Genomic DNA, 24,056 nt, shown 5'->3' with positions numbered 1-24,056 from the left:
ACACTGGTCAAAAATGACTTCAAGGGAATTTTAAACATTAATATAAGCAGCTATTCGTAGCTTTTCTAACAGATCTGCTCACACACCTGCTGATCCAATGTGAATGATATTTCTAACAGGCCAAACTCTGGTTACTAGTCAAAATTTTTATTTAGACAAAATCGCTAGTTTGGTCAAATCCCCGATGAGACATAAATAGTAAGAAAGCCAACATGCTTTGGCTGACAGATGCGGACATAATGTGTTCCAACCTGTCTGACTACATCTCATGAGATGTCTGACTACATCTCAAAGGGTTATGTCTCTGCTGGTTGTTATGGTTATGTCTATATATGTCATATACAAGTTTACACAAAGTTTAAAGAGAAATTATATATATATATATATATATATATATATATATATATATATATATATATATATATATATATAGAAATTGTATATATAATATATATTGAGAATTTTTTGTAGAAAGAGAGAAATTGTAGTAAATTACACAAAGTAAGTTTCTAGAGAAACAGGACGTTTTGAAACAGATGTCCATCAGCTGTGCAAGCAAAGTGCTTCTGATTTAATGTTTAATATATATATATTGTACATATGTATATGAAACCATGTTAGATTTGAATGAAGAATGAATTGATTACATCTTACATCTTTATTGGATAATACACACAGAAACTGTAGCTGTTTTAATAAACATACTTGCTGCTGTTTTACTCAGCAATACATCATGTTGTTCTAAATACACAGAACATCAAATGTCCAATAGATTTTGATTAAATAGGGACAACATATATGATAATGAAGTATTTATAAAAAACAACATTTTACATATGGAAAAATCTTATTTGCAGTTAATAGAATAGGCAAAAATAGTTTGTGCAATAAAAAAATTATCAGTTAAAATCACTGAAACATAGAAACCAGCTGATAGCTGAAAACCAGAAGGGTACATACCGTCTTCAGAAGATCTTTGATAGAACCGCATCATTACAAAAGAGGTATTCTACACTAGCACCTGTACTTCTTCCATAAATCAAAACGCATTGCGATTCATTCAAATGGGCTCAATCGCACGCTAACCTTTCACCCATAAACTAGTAGCCACTCAAGTTTTGAGCACGTTTGTTTATTTGAAGGTGTGTGTGTGTGTGTGTGTGTGTGTGTGTGTACAGTAAAGTACATGAAATGTCAGACATGAGATGTCAGACTTGTCAGTGGAAATCTCAATAATCAATGCCATTCACAAGATTGGATTAAACCGTGACATGTAATAACTAAATTGAATCACTAAAATTAAGTTAGTAGGTTACTGTAGCAAATTCGAAGTTAAAATGTAAAATTAGTGGTGTTTTTAACCTTTAAGAAATGTCCATATGCAAGTACCATTTTATGCATGTACTGGTTTGTTTTAAATTATTTACAAATGAACGTTACAAATCTACATGATTACTACATGGTCAGTGGGCCTTTGTTCCATATACTCTTAAAAATGGCTTATAAATATACAACATAGGCTATACAATATTGTATACAACAATCACAAGCCTTATTGTAAGAAAGGAATTTTTATGCCTAAAATTGCAATTAAACATAGTTTTTACTTAGTCGCTGATATTTATGTAAATTCAGGTAAAATATTTTAGGGGTAAAAAGTGAATGTCAGCAGCATTGGACTGTCCTCAAGTCTCCATTTCAAAGTTTTTAACGAACGGACCACTGAAGCCAACTTATTATCAACTTTCCAAAATGGCCGCCTTCTCGTTATTCTCCCCCACACTCTGTGCCCTCTTCAGCTGGTACACCACCTTCGCCGCCTCATCTGACAGACCCTGAAACAGGATAAAAGTCTAAGCCAGCAGCAGGTGTGAGTGTGCACCTGTGTGTATGCATACGTATGCGTGTATGCATGTGTGTGCGTGTGTATTTCCTTCGCCCCTCGTCTTCCAGAACTTACCGTGGCAGACGCGCGGCTAGGCGTAAAGGTGGTGGAGGTTCTGCCCTCCTTCTGAGGGAGAGACAAGTAGGTGAAAGGTCAGCAACGCTGCCTCCGTGTCCGGAGTGCATGCACAGCAGATATTTATCTCACGCATGAGATTAGATAGTCATGGAAAAATGCTACTCAGGTTTTTGGGTATATACAATGAGAGGAACGTGTAGCTGGCCTGGCAGTGGATTGTACGCACTAAATCAGATCAAAGTTTTCAAACAGCCAAAGAAAAATAAGAATTTAGCACCAGGTATGTTTTCCTTATTTTCTTTGAAATTGACTTACACAGCTGTGAGTTGATATGTTTTATGTTTCTTTTAAATTATCTGAAAGCAAACATTTTGATTATAGTTGCTCACATAGCAGTTAATTTGAATGATATGTTATTAGATCTGAGGGCATTTTCACACCTGTGTGTCCATAGTCAGGTCCTCACAGATCGTAGTCATGGTGCTTATCCAGTTGCCATAGATACTCTCCTCTTTAGGGTTTGGCTTCTGTTCACTGGTAGAAACATTACATTCCTTAAATAAGTATCTTTAAAAGTGTAAACATCCAAACACACACACATACAAACATCAATATACTCTTCATTCACACACACTCAGACCACACTTCACACCATGACTCTTTGTTCCTCACACTCACAAATCCACAAGAGTCCATAAACTAACGCGACCGCCGAGTTTTCGGGTGCACACCTGATATCTTTCAGAAGGTCCTGCTGTGCTTGGAGCTGCCTCTGGGCCTCCTGAATCCTGCCCTCCATGGTGAGCCGGGCGCACAGCTGGGCGCAGTGAACCCCGAGCACGGACATGTTAAGGCTGCCGGCCCACACCCAGCTGGAGAGGAAAGGAAGAACACAACAGTGGTTGGCGTCCTTCAGTACGGCTGGTACTGCACGTGGGTGTGGGAGGCTATTCTGGGCGACGTGCTACCTGCTTGTGGTCACACGCTTTTGCTGGGTGATCACTCGGATCACCTTCTTTAAGTCTCGAGTTCGGAAAGACAGTTGCAGCTGGAATGGCACCCTGTCTCTTATCTGGAAGGCTATACACAAAATCTCTTATTATCCCACACATTTCATACCTGATTTTCTTTAATTATGTAATCTTACAAAACGTTGAGGTCTTCTTCAAAAACCGCTGACTGCATTGTAGAGATCGTATACATAGGCTCCATTAGTTCCATCGTAGAGACCATATACGTAGAGAAAAGGCAAAATTTTTGGTTCACTTACTGTCCACTTTGTCTGCTTTGACAGCAAACTGGAAAGTGATTTCCACTCCACCTGTAACATTACCGATCTCCCTCACAAGCATGTGATTGTCTTCCTCAAATGGAAAATACCTGAAGGAAAACACAAAAACACATTCAAACCCATTACTCAAATTCAGGTAGAAATGCTGTTAGGAAACAGAATTATACAAAGATAACTCTACTCAAACAAAGGTGAAAAAGGACCCTCCAAAAAAGGGATCCTCTAAAAAACAGTCCAGGTTTTTATCTGTGCATGAAAGGTAAAAGTATACAAGATTATCAAAAATCATTTTCACAACACAACTCGTTTTGAACTGTTTATCACCGAAGGTTCCCAGCTGCCATCGCCCGTTAGGTTCCAAGCTGCAGTGCAGTCCAGGCCAAAAGCGGATATGTTCATTTAGGCGTCACCCATTTCACAAGCAGCAGAACAGCACAAGCACTGATGGCTGGTGCTCCTCGCTCCAATATCATATTACGCTCTCACAACTGGTCTACAATGAGGCACCTATTCATTCCTACCATGCATAGTACATGGCTATACAAATCTGTATTTAGTGAAGCTACAGATGAAGTTTAAATTCTACTTTTGTAGTTTAGAATAAGGATAATGCAGTTTACTGGAAGAACAGACAATACTCACAAGCCCTCAGGTGCCAGAAGGGTTGCTACGACATTAGTTGCTAAGACATTGTCAGCCAAAGCAGTCTGAATTTCCGTGGCCACTGTACCGATGTTGACTATATTGATCTAGTGGTCAGAGGATGGAAGGGAAAATAATGCACTCAATTCAGAGATCTGATTGGTCAGCCAGTGCATTTGGCAATTGTACCAACTTTGATTTAGTGACACATTAGAGAACAGACTGTTAATAGTAATAGTGACATCTTGATAGTAATGACAATAATGACAATGACATGATGACAATAATGACATCTTAATAGTAATGTCACCGGACATTTGTGTAATTGTGGACAGAATAGATACACCGCATGCAATGTAGGAAGAATCTGATTCAGAAACATTTTTAATGGTGTTGTTGAAGTTGATGGTGATAATATCATAGGTTCTATGAATAAGACAAAGTGTGTATTGCACAGATCTTTTGTGTGAGTACAGAACTAAACAGATGCACAGGTAGTGATTGTAGTATTTAAGTCATCAGTGTCTGTGCCTTGATGGAATTCCTTATCACAATATGCCCTTGTGTTCAAATTGTTTCTGTGTTGCAATGTGACACAGTACACATAAATCACGATGACATGTTTTTCAAAGAGGTGTCTGCTTCTTTTAAATTCCAGTTTATTAACACACATCCCGTCAGTCAGATGCAAGCATATTGTTTGTTTATCTGTGACCGTTTGCTCTAATAGATGTTGTCTCATACTGGTAGTGCTGGCTGGCCTTGTGATCACTGCTAGCTTTGGGTAGGACACTCACCCTGCCTCCTGTGTGGTCAGCTAGCTTCCCCACTTCCGCCAAACGACAGTCCTCCCCTTCAAATGTCATTACCGACACAATCACTCTGCACACAACCACAATTTCGCACGCCAGTAGTATTTTTGTTGTAGTATATAGATAACTGTTTTCTGTTATAGGGTTTTCCATTCTTTAGCCTACAGTTCTACTGTATTCTATTAGAAGATCACTTTGTTGCACAAGAACATACTACACTGCAATAATTTGTTTCAAAATACATTTGTATTTTTCTGAACTAAGCTACTATGTCTAGTTATAAATCTAAAGACTCAGTATAAAGATACATTGAGTGTAGGTACCATGCAAGTGTTGGGTAGGCTGTGTATATTTTACATTTGAAAATATTTTAAATTTACATTACATCACAAATTCACAAAGACAAACGTTTTATCAAAAGAAGTCAAATGTTTTATGACACACCCCTTTTCTGCAGCGTGACTGGCTAACTTGTTGTAGAAATATAGTGAGGGTGGCGGAGAGCTGGGGGATTCCGGCTCTAACTGACCCAGGCCTATGTTGGCCCGGCCATCTGTGCAAATGATGACCTGAAACACACACACATAGGAGGAAGCTTAGTATGACGAAGCGAGTAGCATTTCAATGGTGTTGGGAACGTTCAGGTGACAAAGTCTAGATTTTGAGACGTTCAAAAGAGATGAAATTCAGATGCTGACCTTTGATCCAGTGAACTGAGAGGCCATGGCGATAGAGATGAGTGCAGCAGGGCCCAGGGCTGTGGCCCCATGCTCTCTTAATCTAAAAAGGTCAAAGTTTAGAGTTGTCATAGTGCTTACAATACCAGGGACAGAGACATGCACGTACAGATGGTTCAGGAGACATGAGGATAGATCTGGAAATCGACTGGCACGGAGACCAGCAAAGAGGTGAGAATGGGTGAGAGGTGAGAGCCCAGTGGGTGAAATCCTGCAACAAACATGGAAGCCCTCATATCTTACTCACTCTTTGACCCGCTGCATAAGGCTCTGGAAGGTCTCTGCGATGCAGTGCGGTGTGCAGTACTTCTCTCCCTGCTCCAGGACATGGTCATAGTCCACCAGGGCCCAGTCCCGCAGAGACAGAGGGACACCTGTTCCATCCCCATACACTGTCACCTCATAACGCAGACACACAGAGGCCAGCTAGTTATGTCACTGTTATATTTTGCATCCATGGCTTCTGCAGAGCAGTTTCTATGGCACCTGTACCAAGTAGCATTATTACAAATGTCAAAAGAATAGACACTGATGACCTTTTGGTTTATATTGGTGATGGACAGTAATGTTATAAACCCTTTAGGAGTCTTATATATAAATGTATGTTCTCTACAATTTGTATGTAAGCTGACATTTAAGTATCAGCAAATAATACTTCATTTAGTTTGTGTAAATGTAATGTTTTTAATAATTAGAGTTGAAATGTGTGTATTAACAATAACATCTGTCTATCAGTCTTGATCTCATGAAGTATGCATCTTCTCCTTGTTTATTCCTTTCTTTACCTCATCATTAAATGTGACTATTGCCACCCGTCGATGAGGTGAAGATTTTTGCAGGGAGGACAGCGCCATCTGCAGGGCTTCTTGAACAGCCTGAAAACATAAAACAAGGAATGTTGACAACAGCACACGTCCTGTGATCTTCAACTTGTTTCCAATGGAAACTCACCTGCAACCGTGATACATATGTGGGTGATCTCATGCTGTTGCCAGGAGACACCTGAGCAAGACAGACCAAGAGACAGGTACAGAAAGACAGAAAATATGTATCTACTTTAGGAAAAAAGAAAAATTATGCACTGCTGTGGAGAGAAATGATGAAATAAAGAAAAAGGAACCTCTGAGGTGACGCTCATGCTTCCGGAAATATCCACGCAGAAGACCACCAACATGTCCTCCAGGTTCACGTAGTCATCATCAGTCTCATCATCCACATAAAGAACATCTCTGCCTGGAGGTGTCCACAGAGGAGAACGCCCCAATTTCAGCTCACTTTCTGAGAGGGCATTGAGGTTACCACAGAATTCACAGCACCACGCCTAGAAGGGGACAGACAAAGAAAATGCACAGAAAGCTTTACAATATCCATCCATTATGTCTACCGCTTAATCCCGCTAGTCGGGGTCACTGGAGCCAATCCCAGCATCATCAGGCAAAGGCAGTGTACACCATGGGCAGGTCGCCAGTCCACCACACACACACCTACCAAAAATTTAGAGCAACCAATCAACCTAACACACGTCTTTGCACTGTGGGAGGAAACCAGAACACCCGGAGAAAACCCACGCAGGTACAGGGAGAACATGTAAACTCCACACAGAGCAGACCAGGCAGAGAATCGAACCTAAACCACCTTGCTGTGAGGTGGCAGCGCTAATCACCACAGCACTAACCATCACAGCATTACAATATCTATACTGCTTCACTTTTGACTGTAAGTACTACTCACAAATAAGAGAAGTATTGGTACTAAACAGAACATTTGCCAACCTCTTTGTTGGATTTGTTGAGAAACATTCTTTTGAGCGATACACTGGACTTATACCTTTACAATTTCTGAGATATGTTGATGACGTTTTTGGTACATGCACATTAGAAGAGCTCCAACTGTTAATTTCTTCATTCTCCAAGTTCCATCCAGCTCTTGAATACACATGAGAATAAATTTTTGGATGTTTCAGTGAATCTTACAAATTCCTGGTTAAATACCACCATGCATTATAAACCTACAGACTCTCATTCCTATCTGCATTACACTTCTTCCTGTTCCAAGGCCTGCAAACACTCCATTCCTCACTCGCAACTACTCAGACTTAAGTGCATTTGTAGTGACAATGAAGATTTCCTCCAGAAAAAGTATGTAAATGCATGTACATGTCCTAGGGAAGTCACAGATGAAGCGCAGGCTGCATGCTTGTGTTTCACCCAATCAGAGAGAGAAGAAAAGTTTCAAAAGTGAAGTATACACACACACACACACACACACACACACACACACACACACACACACACACGTACACGCTTAGTTTGCTGATGCTTACCGTTGTGTTTGAGTTGGTTTGTGAGGTGCTGACAGAAGACATGACTGCCCTACATCTTCCACAGTACACTGGTTTCTGGCTGCTCTGGATACTGGAGGCTAAGACAAGTTAAAATAATGGCAGTTTGTGTCTTAGGACAGATTCACGTAGTCAGCATCAGTCTCATCATCCACATAAAGAACATCTCTGCCTGGAGGAATTTTAAAAAGTTAAATGATTTTAGGATCCGTTTATGTTAAGTGTAGGTTAGGCTTAAAGTACTTGTGTGGCAAAAAATCCGGACTACACAAATAGGCTAAATAAACAGATAAGGGCATCATACAATTTTATGTATCAATAAAACCAACCTCAGAAAGACTGTGTGGCAGGGGAAGGGTTAACATGTAAACTTGTGGGCACGTGCTACACAGGACTTACATATTTTCATTTACAGCATCCACTGTAATGTCTCCTCTGTATGTGGGTATTTATAGGGTGGGTCTTATATAGTCTGATAATGTCTCCTCTGTATGAGGGTATTTATAGGGTGGGTGTTATATAGTCTGATAATGTCTCCTCTGTTTGAGGGTATTTATAGTGTGGGTCTTATATAGTCTGATAATGTCTCCTCTGTATGTGGGTATTTATAGACTGGGTCTTATATAGTCTGATAATGTCTCCTCTGTATGAGGGTATTTATAGTGTGGGTCTTATATAGTCTGATAATGTCTCCTCTGTATGTGGGTATTTATAGGCTGGGTCTTATATAGTCTGATAATGTCTCCTCTGTATGAGGGTATTTATAGTGTGGGTCTTATATAGTCTGATAATGTCTCCTCTGTATGAGGGTATTTATAGTGTGGGTCTTATATAGTCTGATAATGTCTCCTCTGTATGAGGGTATTTATAGTGTGGGTCTTATATAGTCTGATAATGTCTCCTCTGTATGTGGGTATTTATAGGCTGGGTCTTATATAGTCTGCTACTAAGTGGCAATTCCCTCTGCTTAAGTTAGTGATGGACTTGGGTGGCTCAAAAAAGCCTAAAAGAAGTGTGGCAACCACATGGACAGATCAGCTGTATGTGCATTATGTCAGACTTTAGCTCCATCAAATGAGTCTTCTATGGTGCTCAAGGAGGCCATTATCAAGGAGCATTGTCCGCAGTCCTTGTGCATGGTCCAGGGGAAGTCTGGGAGGTATGAAAGAAGATGGGGAGTTTTCCAGTCTTATAAATGTGACAGAGGTCTATTAGTTGGTTTTGCTTAGATCTCTGAAAGAAGTGGTATTGATGCAGATACATCAAGTGTATGGTCACCAAGGCACTGAGTGGATTATGGGATTGGCTTTGCCACAGATGTCCTCTTAGGAGGGACACTGCTGTCAGGTGTTCAAGCGATGTCAAATGTCCAAGGATGCTAAACCTGCTGCCATGAACAGTTTCACGGACCACCTTTTGACTTTATATACCAAATTAGCTCTTCTAGAAGGGTATAGAAAATAACCTTGTAATGATGAACATGTCTTGTAAGTACACAATGGCTGCTGCCAGTTGTTAGCTACCAGTGCATAGATAGCTCAGATCTTGGTGGTCAATTGGTTTTATGGTTTGGCTTTGCAAGCTGCCTTCACTCTGACCATGGCTGTTGTTCTGAGAATAGGCTAGTCAGCAATGCCATTTTTATGGAGGACTTGTAGTGGCCCCTACCACACTGATGGAATGGCCAATGAGAATGATTAAACAGAACCTTTGACAATTTGCCACGGACTCTTTGTCTAGAAGTATGTTATCTCCCCATGATGGTTTTCTGTTACAACACTAGTCCCCATCAAACCACTGTAAGTCTGCACTTTTTCTTAGGCTTGGTGAAGAGTCTCAATTTTGGGGGGTCAAGAACCAGAACCTTCACCTAGTGCTGTGCAAGACTGTATCAAGACTGGCCAGAGTACAGATTTCCTTTAAAAGGCTTGGAGGCTGTTGCAAGTCACCTCAAAGAGCACCATGGCAGACAGGAAGGAATGTGTCAGACAGACAGGAGGGAGGGTCCATGTGTACAAAGCTGCACACACCAATGATTTGACCAAGGTTAGGCTTGAACATTGATAGAAATACCAGGTTTGAGGGGGGTCTACTGACATTGCCCATATTTTGCTCGTATTTTCCCATAATCCAAGTAGCCTATATGAGGAAATGGAATCATAGATTTATCAGCTGTGGTGTCTGTAACTCAACGATTTTCTGGCTCACAAACGCACAACAGGTGTTTGTTTTTTTGGTATAGTCATGTTCAGAAAATTCTTAGGTTGAAGTAACGTTGGCCAACAATTAGCCAGGAGTATGTAATCCAGTTATCTATAGGCCCATTTGTATTATAGGTGGCCAACATTGATATTGCCGCTGCTTACTACTAACAATAGATAGTTTGGCTAGTGCAACTGCTAACCTTTTGCTAGCTGTATCTAATCCAGATTTTGTATTCTTTAGGCTTTTGGCATTAGCGCCTTGTCTTATACATACAAATGAATGTCAGATTACAATACTTGCAACCAAATTTCTTGTAAGGGAAATGTGTGATGATTTCAGGAAGTAGTTTGCAACAGAATTGGTGGGCCCCTAGATGGATTAGCCAACTCAAAAGTAGCTCCAGTACAAAAGCAGCAAATTGTGTACAGTACAAAAGTTTTTTTGCCAAACTATTATGTGTATTTCTAAGATTAAATGCATTTTCAACGGAGTACACTGTTTTTGTGTGTGTACACTGAGTAATTCACCTTTGCTTATGTCCACCAGACTTCCTATTCTGAGAGACACTACGTTTACATTAGCTTTAAGGCAAGTCTCTTCTTTACCCTCTGGCTCTGTAGACAGACAAACAAGAGATAGAGAATTCAAATTTAACACTGGCAGTAATTTTGTACATACATCTATCTATTCTATCATACATATCTGTACATACATACTATCTATTCTATGTATTTTATTACATTTGGTTTAAATAAAACCATGTTATTCTGAAAAGCTGTTCTTTCATTAAGTAGATAATTTGTTCATAATTGTTTAGGCCTCTTAAATGCTTTGTCCATCTCTCCAGTTTTTTGATAACCCATATTAATGTGCTTCTGTATTTCTGTGCAAGTTAAGCTTCATACAAAAGTTGTGCTTGTGGTGTTTGCTCACTAAAAACAGCCAACCAAAAGTGGTTATACAATAATAAGGAAATCATGTAGGCCAACGTCAAATGTGCTTGCACAAGCAGTGTGGTAACAATCCAGGAAACATTTTTGCTTAATAGTAACGTCATGTTACTGGCCTGACCTCGGGGGGGTAGTGGAGGTGGCAGTGAGATGGGTCTTAAGTGCTTTTTTTGTATTGACCGACGAGGAGGTACTGGTGGTGGAGTTAAAGAAGGCACTGAAAAGAAAACCAAAAGTGTAAATCTCAAAGTAAAAACTAGATCAGCATAAATGTACTTTTTTTCTTGGTAAATGATCATTGTTTTGTGGACTTCTTTCCGGAAACTATGCTTTCATCTTTCATTACTTCTGTCTTCACACCCACAAGAGGATGTGAATCTTATTTTCTTTGAACTTTCAAAGTCTTATCAAAGACATAAAATTTCTGCTTGACATTTAACACATTTAAGTGGGAAGGTTAAAACTTAAGTGGAAAGGTTCAAAGGTTAATGCTACTTAATAAGTAACACCACAAATATATGGACAATCAGTGTGTGGGATCTAATACTGCCCAAAGAGTTTGATTAGATTTTCTTCCCCCAACTTTAATTCTCATCATTTCTATGTGTTTGTTAATTTAATCTAATTTATTTTTAATTCACCAGGTTCTGGAATGACAGCGATGCGGTTGTCATAAGGATGCTCAGAATGTGTCCTGGACAAACCACAGGACAGTGTGGAGGAAAACCCTGCAGGAACACAGTGTGACTATATCAGAACATAAAGATCATATATACAAAAAAGATCATACAAAAAACATATATCAGAACAGCCCGGTATGTTAACCAAATGTGTCCTATGCTGGAGTAGGAACCTACCTAATAAGGAATGTGTTCATTTGAGTATAACAATGATTAAGGCTATTTTATCTGGAATTTCTTTGCTCTTTGGAATGTTTGGCTATTTTTTCTATTCACCAATGTATATCAGTGATTTTTCATTCCAGGCTAAAAAAAAAAAAAAAAAAAAAAAACAGAACCAACCTTGATTTAAACCTTTTGATTGCCTCATTTCCCCCTCTGTTACACTCTCTGGCCTCCAGTTACAAACGACATGACTGCAGGCAAACTCCATCTGGTTTTATAAAAAGAGAGGACAGAGATGGAGAAAGAGGAAGAGAGGGGATAGAGAGAGATTGGGAGAAAGAGAGAGTGGGGACAGATAGAAGGTGAGAGAGAGAGAGTGGGAGACAGAGAAAGAGAGGGGACAGAGAGAGAATGGTAAACAGAGAGCCAGTGGGAGACAGAGAAAGAGAGAAAGCAAAAATGTTCCAACATTGCTCCAATACTTTAGTTAACCTTCAACTACACTGTTGCAGAATAGCCGAGTGGCGTTTGCAAAAAAACTGAACCGGAAGTTCCAATATACCACATTTATTCAGTCCACCGTGAAGAGTGCCTTGGAACCCAACAAACATTAATAAAGAATGCGCAAAAAAAAAAAAAGATAAACTAATCAACATATGCACCAGGCCCTCACTCATCTGCATTTCAAGTCAGCTCTCCCCTCTTATCACAGAGTTCTGCCTTTTACAAACATTACACCTTGGACTCAACCACTGACTGGCACGCCCGCAGGTAAGGTTTAAAATGCACAAGTTATAATTACCATCTTCTATTTTATCTTAAATCAAACATTTTATTATTTAAGCAATATTTTAGAATTAATATAAAACATTTCATAATAAAACATTCATGCTGGAATCCCCTTTTTAGAACAAGAACCATAAAAGCAGGTCCTCTCCCCCGGCTCCAACATCGGAGATGGAAAGTTCCACCTGTAACACAACCTCAGACTACAAAACCCCACAAACCCCTGGACTCAGGGCCTTTGACCTGCAAGAGGCTGCGAACATGCTGGGACAAACAGGTAAGTTGAACGACTTTTCAAAACACACAATAAACAGTAAAAAATGCATGGAATTTTTGTAATATTCTACACTATCAGTTGGCCACCCTGAATAGTGCCAGATAATCACAGTTGTTTATTGTTTTTCAGCATTCTGACAAGGTCCAACTGCAGTCCTGTGGGTTTCAATAAAAGAGTCTTTAAAACTGAGGTTGTCTCCTGGTTCTGTCCATTATAATAGTTTGCAACATGGAATGGACGAGAGCTCCATTACATACACACACACACACCAGCATTTCCATCAAGCATGAGCAACTGTACTCCCCTGACCGGTGGTCATGTTGGGTGCCTCACACGTACAGAGCTTCTGTTGGGTATGTCAGGGTATGTCAGGTGTAAGCAGATGTGGTGTGGTGATAGTGCCTTTGCATTGCGCAAACATTTCATCTTAAAGTTTCATCTGCAAACCTTCATTTCCTGCTCAACACTGCTGCACTCTGCCCTCAAAACAGGTTTCATGAAGTCATACTCACACATAAAATAGATCTGTTGTGTACACAAATAGCACTTTTGTGAACTATTTATTCCTGGAAAGCCAAAGAGAAGGAAACATAGTTCTACTAATGTCTTAAAAACAGCATGAAAACAGAAACACTGGGATGTGTATATGAGAAGCCATTAAATAGACCCCACAGTTTCAGAAATGGGTTTCCACATCTGCTCAAATTTACACAAAATTATTGGACTGTTACAGAAACTAAGAACCATAACCACAAAACCTGCAACAATGTATGAAGCATGTCTCAGATGGAACCACCTATACATATATATTCACGTAACTGTATTTAGTTGAATGAGGTAATACCAAACCTAAAAATCACTCTGTATGTCACTGTGTATTTTTCATATGAAGTTGCATCTTTTACTGACCTTTATGGCAGACCATAAAGACAGCTTCATATACAGAAAGCACTGCCATCTCTAGATAAGAAGTATATAAAAGAATGTACCTTTATGTGGCAAGAGTTCAGGTTAATCCGGATGAGCCGTTAGTCAGCAAGTGCTGCTTCTACGGCTGCATGTTATTTGTGTGTGTGTGAGGTAAAGCAGGAAGTGTAAGACGGACACTCAGAGAATGAAAACTACACTGGGGAGAAAATAAGACACGTGTCTGCTTTACCCAGTTATAATGTCCCATTCAGTCTTTGGCCTGGTTTCTTTACTTCCTGTTCAGGTTTACATGTATAAAATTTAAACAGGATCACACTGCTAGCAGGTTCCACCCTCTACAGCAGGGGTCCCCAAACTTTTTCCTGCGAGGGCCAAATAACTTTTCTCTTCTCTGATGGGGGGCCGGGGTCAGTTTGAAACAGAAAAGTTTGACAATCACAGGGGTGCTGCAACATTTATTGTTTTCAGAAAGCGACACATAACCAAACATTAATAACACTTTCCGGGATCTTCACACAAAAAAGTCAAGAAATAAACAATAACACTATTAACAAACTAAATATTAACCATTAACAAAATAAATAACAATATTTATGAAATAATAACTAAATAATCCTCTCTGGGTTCTTCACAGAAAAAAGTCTGGTAATAAATAATAACACTATTAACCAACTAAATAACACTATTTAAGAAAAAAATAACACCATTATTAAAATAAATAACACCAAAAAATGCTCTTTGGGTTCTTCACAGAAAAAAAAAAGTCTGTGGAACATTAACTTTCTGTTGTGCCGTGCACATCTTAACAGGTAAAGTTGTCAGAACAGAATTTCTTCCTTAAATGACTCATATGAGTAGTCCCTCAAAGTTCTCGTGTTCCTTCCTTATAATCCTTTTGTAGATTGTAGGTTCTAGAAGGCTTGTAGATACCTTTCTCTCTCATCAACTTCCTTGTGACCTACACAGCACAATACATTTTTTATGCATTTTATCCCAGTAGATTTTATGATCATATTTGTTTATACTCAGAATGACTCATTCAAGTCAGAAAAGTGAGCTTACCTATGTATGTTCATCAGTGTGAACTGTGGGCCTGCATTTGGCTGGTGAGAAGTTGAATGTCAGGTTCCATTCTAGTCACAGCCAGTCTCAAACACTGATGCAGATGTTCATCTGTCAATCTTGATCTCAGCGAAGTTTTCAGGAGTTTCATGTGCGAAAATGTTTGTTCGCAGATATACGTGCTTCCAAAAAGTGTGGACATCTTCATTGCGTGTTTTTTTATGTTAGGGTACGTGTCGTTTGGGAGTGCGGCATAGAAGTCAATAAGACTGTTGGGCTTGAACATGTCTTTCAGAACATCACAGTTCTGTAACTCGGCCAACTCAAACTGATAAGAAGGCTGGGCTTCATCGATGTCGGCAACAAAGGGGTTCTGGAAAAGACGGATTTCTTTTGCATGAACATGTAGTTCACGGAATCGCACACCGAACTCCGCCTTGAGCATTTCCAGTGCTTCCACGCACTTTTCAGTTGGGAACGGGACCGCTGGGTTCTCTGCAGAGAGGTTTTGGGTAGCAGGGAGATGGACGAAGTTGTGCTTTTTCACTTGCTCCAAAAGCAGCGCTAGTTTCACCTCAAATGCTTTTATGTGGGAATACATGTCGCAAATGAGTTTCCCCTGGCCTTGTAGCTGCAAGTTAAGGCTGTTCAGAATTTCTGTCACGTCTGTTAAAAATGCCAGGTGCCATTTCCACTCTGGGTCCATCAGCTCTGGGACCGTTTTGTCTTTTGAATGAAGAAATGCGTTAATTTCAGGTAGCAGCTCGTAAAAACGCCTCAAAACTCTGCCCCGGCTCAGCCATCGGACCTCTGTGTAATACAGCACGTCGCCGTGCGCAGACTCCAGCTCAGACAGGAATTGTTGGAACTCCCTGTGTTTAAGTCCCTTTGCTCTGATTAAGTTTATGCATGACACCACAACCTTCATGACAGAATCCCACTTCAACACTTTGCAGCACAGTGCCTGCTGGTGAATTAAACAGTGGACTTGTAGCGGGGCGGTGAGACCCCGCTCTTCCATCTCCCGCTTCACGCGTCCTGTTAGACCCCGAGACGCGCCCACCATACTAGGAGCCCCGTCAGTCGTAATGCTGGCAAGCTTTGACCAGTCCAGGTCCAAGTCTTCCATGGTTTGGCATACTTTGCCGAAAATATCCTCCCCCGTTGTAGTCCCTTTGAGACTTTGGAGGGCTGCCAACTCCTCGCTCATCTCAAAGTTTGCGTTAACTCCACGAATGAAAATTACCAGCTGCGCTGTGTCCTGCACATCCGTGCTCTCATCCAATGCTAATGAAAAAAAGTCAAATTCTTTTGTCTTCTGCTGCAGCTGTACATACACATTACCCCCGATTTCTTCGATGCGTCTGGTGATTGTACTCGCTGACAGACTCACTGCATTGAAGACATCTTTCTTCTCGGGACACACTTCCTCCGCGACAGCATTCAAACATTTCTTAACAAACTCTCCATCCGTGAAAGGTTTACCGCTGCTTGCTATAATTTGAGCAACCCGAAAGCTGGCCCGAACGGATGACTGGTTCAGCTGAGCTTGGCGTACAAATGTATTCTGCTGAGCTAACAGTCCACTTTTTAACTTTAACAGTTTGTCTGCCCGCATTTGGCCTTGCAAACTATCATACTGGTCTTTGTGACGGGATTCATAGTGCCGTCGTAGATTGTATTCTTTGAATACCGCAAGCGCCTCTTTACAGATGAGACAAACAGCCTTTTCTTTGCATTGAACAAAAAAATAATCGTTTGTCCACTGCAGGTTAAATACCCTACATTCAGAATCAATTTTTCTCTTACCTAACCTTTTCGCCATTACGTTCTCTTTCACAAGGAGCAGTATTTTTTTCCCTGGGGGTAGGGGGGAGGGGGTGTTCCGGGGGCCAGGTCAAATGTTCCGGGGGCCGGGTCAAACGTGGAGGCGGGCCGTATCCGGCCCGCGGGCCGTAGTTTGGGGACCACTGCTCTACAGTCTCTGCCTTTGTTATGGGATTAGACTTGTGAGAGCTACAAGCTCTTGGGTTTATAAACAATTATTTTGCTGCAGTTTCAAGCTATTTGTTGTGCTACCGTGCTACTCAATAACTGGTAATGACAAAATGACTTTTCTAGGTTCTGATATTACCACATAACTGAGGTGAATCTCTGTGAAGAATGTCCTTAACTTTCAGTATTTAGTTATTGCTTATTTTGGACTCATTTTAAAATTACATGAGCAAATATATTAGTTTAATAACATTAGCCATGTGAAGTCAAACAGAAGGCAGTCATAATTTGACTACATCACTGAGGTCAATCTTAGTGTGGGATGTGAATTATAGTTTCAGTGTTTTATTATAGCTCATTTTGTACTCATTAAATTGTATTAATATGATAAGCAAATATATTCATTAGGATTCATTTTAATTTTATTTGGATGCTAGTATGGTTTCAACATTAGCATCTTAAAGAGAAACAGAAAACAGAAGGGCTTGTGTCAGAAATACTTTTGCATGGTTCCTTTTTCAGGAGAAGAATCTGTACATTAGAATCCCATTTCAGCTATTAAAATTCATTTCAGTCCTATGCAGTTTGAATGCAATTATTATTATAATAATGCGTTATTCTCATACACATTATATTTTGCATTTGACCAGGTTTGAGGAAGGAAATAGAAGAAGTGGTCACATGTGGTCAAAGTACATGTTCTTTGAAGAAAAACAAAACAAAACAAAAAAACATGATTTTCTTGACCCTCTGGCACATTTGTACACATTATACAAAAATGTTTCACATGTTTCTATTTTCAGAAATTGCTACTTAAAACTACTTAATTCATGCCAGAATGGAATTCTCCACTCTCTCATGTGCAAAAACAAGAGAAGAAAACCTAAATCTCCAATTTAAGAGACTAAAGAGATTAAACACAAAGCACATAGCTAAAGAAAGCCAATGTGACAGAACCAACCATTTTGGAAGCAGCAGTCTCCTGTCTTCCATCGCCTGTCTGTCATTCTTTCCCCTCCCCAGACCTGTCTACCTGGTTCACGTAGGGACATTGTTTGCCAGAGACATTTTTTGGGGACTCTATGCCTGACCACTATGAGGACGGACACAAGCTGACCCAGTCAAGGAAGCAGGCAGCCTCCTCAATGCCTTCACACCCAGTCAACAAATGGAGGCCCCACCAAAGCAAGAGATTGTGTTGAGTTGAGCTTCATCCACCCGTGTGCTCTTTGAGCTTATATCACCGACACAGAATATGAGTGACGTGTCTATCTGACTACATTGGCTTTCTTTAGTTATTGGCACTTACATTCATTGGTAGTTATTTATGTTCCATGTTGTTTTATTAAACTCTTCCTCTGGTGATTTTCTTCCTTCCTGTATGCATAATTAAACTCATTCAACTTGTTAAACTCCTACCATACCATTCGGCTTGACTTCAGTCACTGAATTTTTATTATTATTTGAAATGTTAATCTCTTGTAGATGATTTTAGCCCTGTGGGATGTGTTATTAACACAGTTATGCAGTTTCTAGTGTGAAGTCTGTGCTTGACTTACAGGAATCTGTTTTAGTTCCCATCAAGCGCAAGCATGACACAACCTCTGAGACAGTGTCAGTAATAAAACATCATCAAAATGCAGACACACCACGACAGCAGTGTAAATCACTGCCTTTTGCTTTTCAAGACCTCAAACACTGTTCTGAGAACAGCAGCCACGGCCACTGCTCCAGGATCAGGCTGGGTCAGCCGTTCCGACGCAACATAGCTTGCTCGGCCTGCCCTTGCGATGAGGTCACGGGTAGACTCCGCCCCCACCTCTGCTTTCTGGGTAAGAGCACACAAACGTTATCATTAACATTCGGTTTTAAAATGTTATGCCGATAATGAGACACAATTAGATAATAACTAATAAGAGAATGCATGCATGAAATGAAGGGATAAATAAACAGATATAGGAACAAAGGGAGATGGGCATTTAATTCAGTGTCTGCGTATTGTACCTCCACTGCTGCCTGTAGTATGTCTATATGGGCAGCAGGAGGCGCTGCAGATAACTTCATCAGCTCTTCCACAGCAGGGCACAGGGCATCCAGCTGCAAGGGAATGAATGCAGTGTTAACTGAAATGACAGCTGTGAATGCTTTGCCCAGGACTAACAATACTTGCAATTCAAACGGAGGCAGAACTACTCAAAAGTCAGTCTTACCATAGTTCTGTCACCAGGCACTGCACCTCCATACCTGTCACAAAATCCAGAGAACCAATAAGATAAAGACTTCGCCTGATAAGATTATGAGGGAAATTACACCTAGTTACTGGTTTTACTGGATTAAAAGCAAAGCAAGTTAATTTGTATTGCACATTTCAGTCATGATGGCCAAGCGATTAACACAAACCAAGTTACTCAAACAAATTTTTATAGTACTTTCAAAGCATTAATAATAATAATAAAAACTTGGATATAACGCCTACTCTCACCGGCCAATTTATTAGGTACACCTTGCTAGTTGGACAAGGTTGGATCCCCTTTTGCCTTCAGAACTGCCTTAATCCTTCGTGGCATAGATTCAACAAGGTACTGGAAACATTCCTCAGAGCGTCTGGTCCATATTGACATGATAGCGTCACGCAGTTGTTGTAGATTTGTTGGCTGTACATCCATAATGCAAATCTCCCGTTCCACCACATCCCAAAAGTGCTCTATTGGATTGAGATCTGGTGACTGTGGAGGCCATTTGAGTACATTGAACTCATTGTCATGTTCACGAAACCAGACTGAGTCCAGATCAAAACACCTACTAACTAAATCACCAACTAAATCTAAATCAGGCCAGCTTTTTAAATATTGAACTGAATGCACATTTTGCATTCTATGAATTTGTAATGTTTGATTTATTCGCGCTTTATGACATGTAGCCATCAGAAGTAGCCATCAGAAGATGAGTACACTGTGGTCATAAATGGATGGACATGATCAGCAACAATGCTCGGGTAGGCTGTGGCGTTGACATGATGCTCAACTGGTACTAATGGGCCAAAAGTGTGTCAGGAAAATATACCCCACACAATTCTCTGTAAACCCTACAGATCAGCAGTTTCTGAAATACTCAGACCAGCCCATCTGGCACCAACAACCATGCCACATTCAAAATCATTAATCACCTTTCTTGCCCATTTCTCGATTTTAACTACAGCAGATCATATTGGCCATGTCTACATGGCTAAATGCAGTTGCTACCATGTGATTTGACATTTGCATTAATGAGCAGTCGGGACAGGTATACCCAATAAAGTGGCTGGTGAGTGTGAATGTATGTTTCCCACCTTTTCATGGCTTCAGTCCCAGCATGCATTGCTTTGGCCCAGTCTGCAGCATTGTTGCTTTCACTCAGGTGGGGAGCAGCAGCCGTGAGGAAAAGACTATAGAGCTACGCAAGGACCGGTCAGCATTTACTCAGAGACCACATATGGTTTTTCATCATACACACATCATGGCCATATCTGTAAGTATTATTGGTCTTAAATTTTCCTTCTCAGGATGGTAGTGCATAGCATGTTTAGATTTGAAGGACATATTCCATACCGCCCCAGAAGACCCGCCCATTTTCCCCTCGATCAATTCAGCGAGAGCTGTCAGCAGTAAGGAGGGGCTTCCTGGGACGGTGCTATCCTTCATCCACTCCTGAATGGCTGGAATCAGATCAAAGGAATTTAACATTTTATAATATAAAAGATCTCATACTTCGTATATAAATTTGAAAGAGTTGGATAAATAAGATTTGCCTTACCTGTAGCAGCAAGGGCATGTGTACTGCCACAGTCTCCATCCCCTGCTCCGCGATCCAGGGCATTGAGCTCATCTTGCCTCTGCACGAGGGTTTTACACACACTCTCCAAAACTGGGCGGGCCACCACAGTAGCGAAATGACCTGACAGCCAATGACAGTCTATTATTAATATTATTTGCTTGTTTTATTTTTTATTGTAACACCCCACCCACAAGTCCCCAAATTTCTACTATATTTCTACGGAGGTGATAGTTAGGACAGAACCACCTTCTCTTTCTCTCTCTACCTTGGTCAAGATTAATCTCAGAGGCTGGTGGTCTCTCTGTAGGATCGATGTAAGGATTTCTTTCACTCGGACATACACTGCTGAGGTTGGGCCAGGCTGGTGCTGTAGTTTCAGCATCTGCAGAGAACCAGGGTCAAACAAAAGGGGGAAACATACCAAGGCGTAAATAATAATTTATTTATTATGTAACTCTCCAACAATATCAATGTCAGGATATTATCTAAATGGATCTACTAAAAGGGATTCAACAGATCCAAATTTGTGCCAACATATAGTTGTGATGTGTACAACAATGGTGCCATCTTGGATCTTAGTAAAATACAAACCGATCGGTTCGAGGGAACATTAATGACAGAAAAACAGAGAGAAATGGTTTTAAATCAAGTGCAGCAGGCATTAAACTAACCAAACAGTCGGATCATTTCCTCATCCACCTTCATTAGAGACAGAGACATGCCCGCCATCTCCAGTGATGTCATGAATGAACCTGACATCACCCTGGTAATCAGAACTCCACGCTCCTCTGCCAATAGAATGCATGCACGTGCACACGCGCGCACACACACACACACACACACACACACACACACACTTCAGTGTTACTTCAGTGTTACTTCACTTTCATTTTTACCTTCACTTAGTCTGATTGTGTGATTTGTGTGTGACTTGTGTATTTGTCTGTATTTTGTGTAATTTGTGTGTTAACGGGCCACCCAATGGAGGATGGGTTCCCTTTTGAGTCTTGGTTCTCCCGAGGTTTCTTCCTATTCCCCACCATCATAGGGAGTTTTTCCTCGCCACTGTCGCCTTTGGCTTGCTCATTAGGGTTCTGGACCCGTAGTATTGTTAACCTTTTAAATCCTGTAAAGCGCTTTGTGACAACATGTGTTGTGAAAAGCGCTATACAAATAAACTTTGATTGATTGATTGATTGTTAGATTTCCACTAGAAATTGTTCAAAGGGTGTATAACATTACAAAAACATATGTTATGAAAAACATAAAATGTAGTCTTTACAGGCTTCTTGGTGTACACTGTATTCAGATAATACAATTATATTAATATTGTGTTAGACTCACTTAAGCAGTTGATGGCAGCTCTAGTGACCACAGCCATCTCCATGCAAGACAGAGCACCAAGATTGTTCACACAAAGAGCAACTCTGTCTCCTGTAAGAGAACCACCAAACTTACACAAATGTATATACAGACTCACATGTTGCCCTTAAATAACTAAAAACCTTTAACCCCTAATCCACAATATATTATATTTTACCTGACTTCAGAGACAGATGTGATTGGCTGGAGGGGTCAGTCATGTGATCAACCATAGTCTTCACAACTTCATCGGCAGAAGCCATCTGAATCAATCCCATCCAAAGGTCAGTAAAACAAATGATATGCTGCCAAGCTTAGAAGAAGATCTTATCTTAAGGTAATAGCAAGTTAGATGCAAATATTTTCCCTTTATATTTAGTGGTTTTGGATTAACTAAACCATCCAGAATGTTAACCAACAAATTCAGCCTCAGACTAAAGACTGTTAACTCACCTTGGATCTTTTAATGCCTGGCTCTCCATGAATTCCTGGACAGACACAGCCATGTTCAGTACACCAGTACAATAACAGCCCAGCAGCCTATTAATCATTGAACATAAGGTCATCAATATGGACTCCTGACAGTTTGACTCACCCATCCCAAGTTCCATGTCCCCAGGCAGGAGCTGGAATGAAGGCAGGCGTCCTGGCACACTGCATGGGGAGAGACTAACACCCAGAGTGCCTGCAACAGTGAGGGTGCATCCCTGATTTCAGAACTTGATTCTGTGGTTGAGACGGCAGCATGTGAAACTAAAAGTATGTTTTGAGTTGAATGCACCATTCATGTTGCTCTTACCAATGTGTTTGGCTGCCTTTGTCACCCAGGCAACAATGACATCCAGTGGCTGGCCCTCCTCAGCAAGTGCTCCCGCCAGCTAAAACAAAACAAAACAAAAAACACAGGAGAAAAAAAGTCAACAGCATAACTACAGCCGAGCACGTGCAGTTCAGTGGTGTTCTGTTCTGTTTGTTACCTTATGAATGAAAACAGTTCCACAGATTCCTCTACGGCCTGCTTTACTGGGCTGTTTGAATGCACAGTCGTCGGCCACGATCACCATGTCCACAGGGACTCCTTGTGCTCGTGCCTTTTCAGCGGCCAGGCCAAAGTTCAGTCGGTCACCAGTGTAGTTCTTAACCAGGAGCAGAACACCGGAAGCACCTCTCTGCCAGAGGGTCATTATGGCTGCAAGAATACTGCCGGGAGGAGGTGAGGTAAACACTTCCCCTGCGATAGCACCTGATAACATCCCTCTGCCAACATAACCTTTAGGGAAACGGACAGAGGGGGTACAGGGGCGAAAACACAAAGAGACCGTTATACAGCTCCCAGAACACGTCACTGAAGGATATCAGCCGGACAGAGTGAACAGGAGATTAGAGAAATTCAGGAGTCACCAGCGTGTGCGGGCTCGTGCCCTGACCCGCCACCGGACAGCAGTGCCACCTTCCCCTTCAGGTGCTCAAGGTCTGCACGGAGCACAACCCTGTGGCCCTTTAACAGCGCGAGACCTCCGTTGCTGCTCACGATGCCTTCCAAGGTCTCGTCCACACACCTGTCCACCGAGTTCAGCAGCTTTTTGTGCACCTGTTGTTTCAAAGGCATTTAGATCCCTGCACGAGGTGTAAATGCTTCATGCGCTGTATGCAGTACAGAAAAACTACTTCCAATAGATCCAGCAACTAATTAGTTGTTTATTGCGAGAGATCTGCACCGAAGGTATGCGAATTTGCTACTGCAATGTACAAATGGAAAACATGGGCAAAAAAACGTAAAAGCAAAACAAAACATCATACTACAGCTTACCTCCATGCCTCCGCTTGGTCCAAATAGTCTTCACAGTTTGCTAGCAAGCTTGCTATCCTATATTAAGACAATGGCAACTTCCGTGTTTGTGATTCCGCCCCTCATGACGGCACCGTTGATCTGATGCAGTAACGCCTTTTTCGTGTGCGGATCCGCGGATATACGCCAGCAGGTTCAGGACAGCAGGTTAAGGCCAGTGGCAGCGCATGCGCAGTTTCAGGCGTTTCCCCTGCGT

General features: G+C 41.0%; 3 protein-coding genes and 1 long non-coding RNA gene across 6 annotated transcripts; 1 reads left to right on the top strand and 3 right to left on the bottom strand.

Annotated features, from left to right (window-relative positions):
- Window positions 1-643: 643 nt before the first annotated feature.
- Window positions 644-18,626, bottom strand: LOC143474788 (circularly permutated Ras protein 1). 2 transcript variants are annotated; one of them, XM_076972386.1, is made up of 20 exons: window positions 18,486-18,626; window positions 11,964-12,054; window positions 11,583-11,669; window positions 11,063-11,158; window positions 10,519-10,605; window positions 7,769-7,866; window positions 6,566-6,766; window positions 6,397-6,447; window positions 6,231-6,320; window positions 5,693-5,844; window positions 5,407-5,488; window positions 5,153-5,277; window positions 4,694-4,778; window positions 3,897-4,003; window positions 3,234-3,343; window positions 2,932-3,043; window positions 2,695-2,835; window positions 2,404-2,497; window positions 1,961-2,011; window positions 644-1,835 (listed from the first exon to the last, which is right to left on the bottom strand). In XM_076972386.1, exons 2-20 carry the CDS (start codon window positions 12,052-12,054, stop codon window positions 1,740-1,742), a joined length of 1,956 nt encoding a protein of 651 aa, XP_076828501.1. In that variant the 5' UTR covers window positions 18,486-18,626; the 3' UTR covers window positions 644-1,739. The 2 variants fall into 2 exon arrangements, with proteins under 2 accessions (XP_076828501.1, XP_076828500.1); XM_076972385.1 differs by lacking the exon at window positions 18,486-18,626 and adding an exon at window positions 13,839-14,114.
- On the top strand, window positions 11,605-13,038 carry LOC143474792 (uncharacterized). 2 transcript variants are annotated; one of them, XR_013120856.1, is made up of 4 exons: window positions 11,605-11,756; window positions 12,499-12,557; window positions 12,696-12,849; window positions 12,979-13,038. It is a non-coding gene; the product is annotated as an uncharacterized LOC143474792 (long non-coding RNA). The 2 variants fall into 2 exon arrangements; XR_013120855.1 differs by lacking the exon at window positions 11,605-11,756 and having other exon boundaries at window positions 12,398-12,557.
- On the bottom strand, window positions 14,141-16,658 carry LOC143474791 (general transcription factor II-I repeat domain-containing protein 2-like). Its single transcript, XM_076972388.1, has 2 exons — window positions 14,842-16,658; window positions 14,141-14,737 (listed from the first exon to the last, which is right to left on the bottom strand). Exon 1 carries the CDS (start codon window positions 16,457-16,459, stop codon window positions 14,855-14,857), a length of 1,605 nt encoding a protein of 534 aa, XP_076828503.1. The 5' UTR covers window positions 16,460-16,658; the 3' UTR covers window positions 14,141-14,737; window positions 14,842-14,854.
- tkfc (triokinase/FMN cyclase) lies at window positions 18,503-24,050 on the bottom strand. Its single transcript, XM_076972387.1, has 16 exons — window positions 23,822-24,050; window positions 23,413-23,602; window positions 22,989-23,281; window positions 22,811-22,889; window positions 22,607-22,696; window positions 22,465-22,499; window positions 22,190-22,274; window positions 21,994-22,083; window positions 21,321-21,437; window positions 20,915-21,031; window positions 20,629-20,769; window positions 20,424-20,530; window positions 20,165-20,268; window positions 19,047-19,080; window positions 18,841-18,933; window positions 18,503-18,664 (listed from the first exon to the last, which is right to left on the bottom strand). Exons 1-16 carry the CDS (start codon window positions 23,825-23,827, stop codon window positions 18,503-18,505), a joined length of 1,743 nt encoding a protein of 580 aa, XP_076828502.1. The 5' UTR covers window positions 23,828-24,050.
- Window positions 24,051-24,056: the final 6 nt, after the last annotated feature.

The sequence above is a fragment of the Brachyhypopomus gauderio genome, chromosome 14 (assembly GCF_052324685.1).
Source record: "Brachyhypopomus gauderio isolate BG-103 chromosome 14, BGAUD_0.2, whole genome shotgun sequence".
NCBI classification, from domain to species: Eukaryota; Metazoa; Chordata; class Actinopteri; order Gymnotiformes; family Hypopomidae; genus Brachyhypopomus; species Brachyhypopomus gauderio.
The sequence above is the reverse complement of the archived record's forward strand: the minus strand, read 5'-3'. Positions and strand labels throughout refer to the sequence as shown.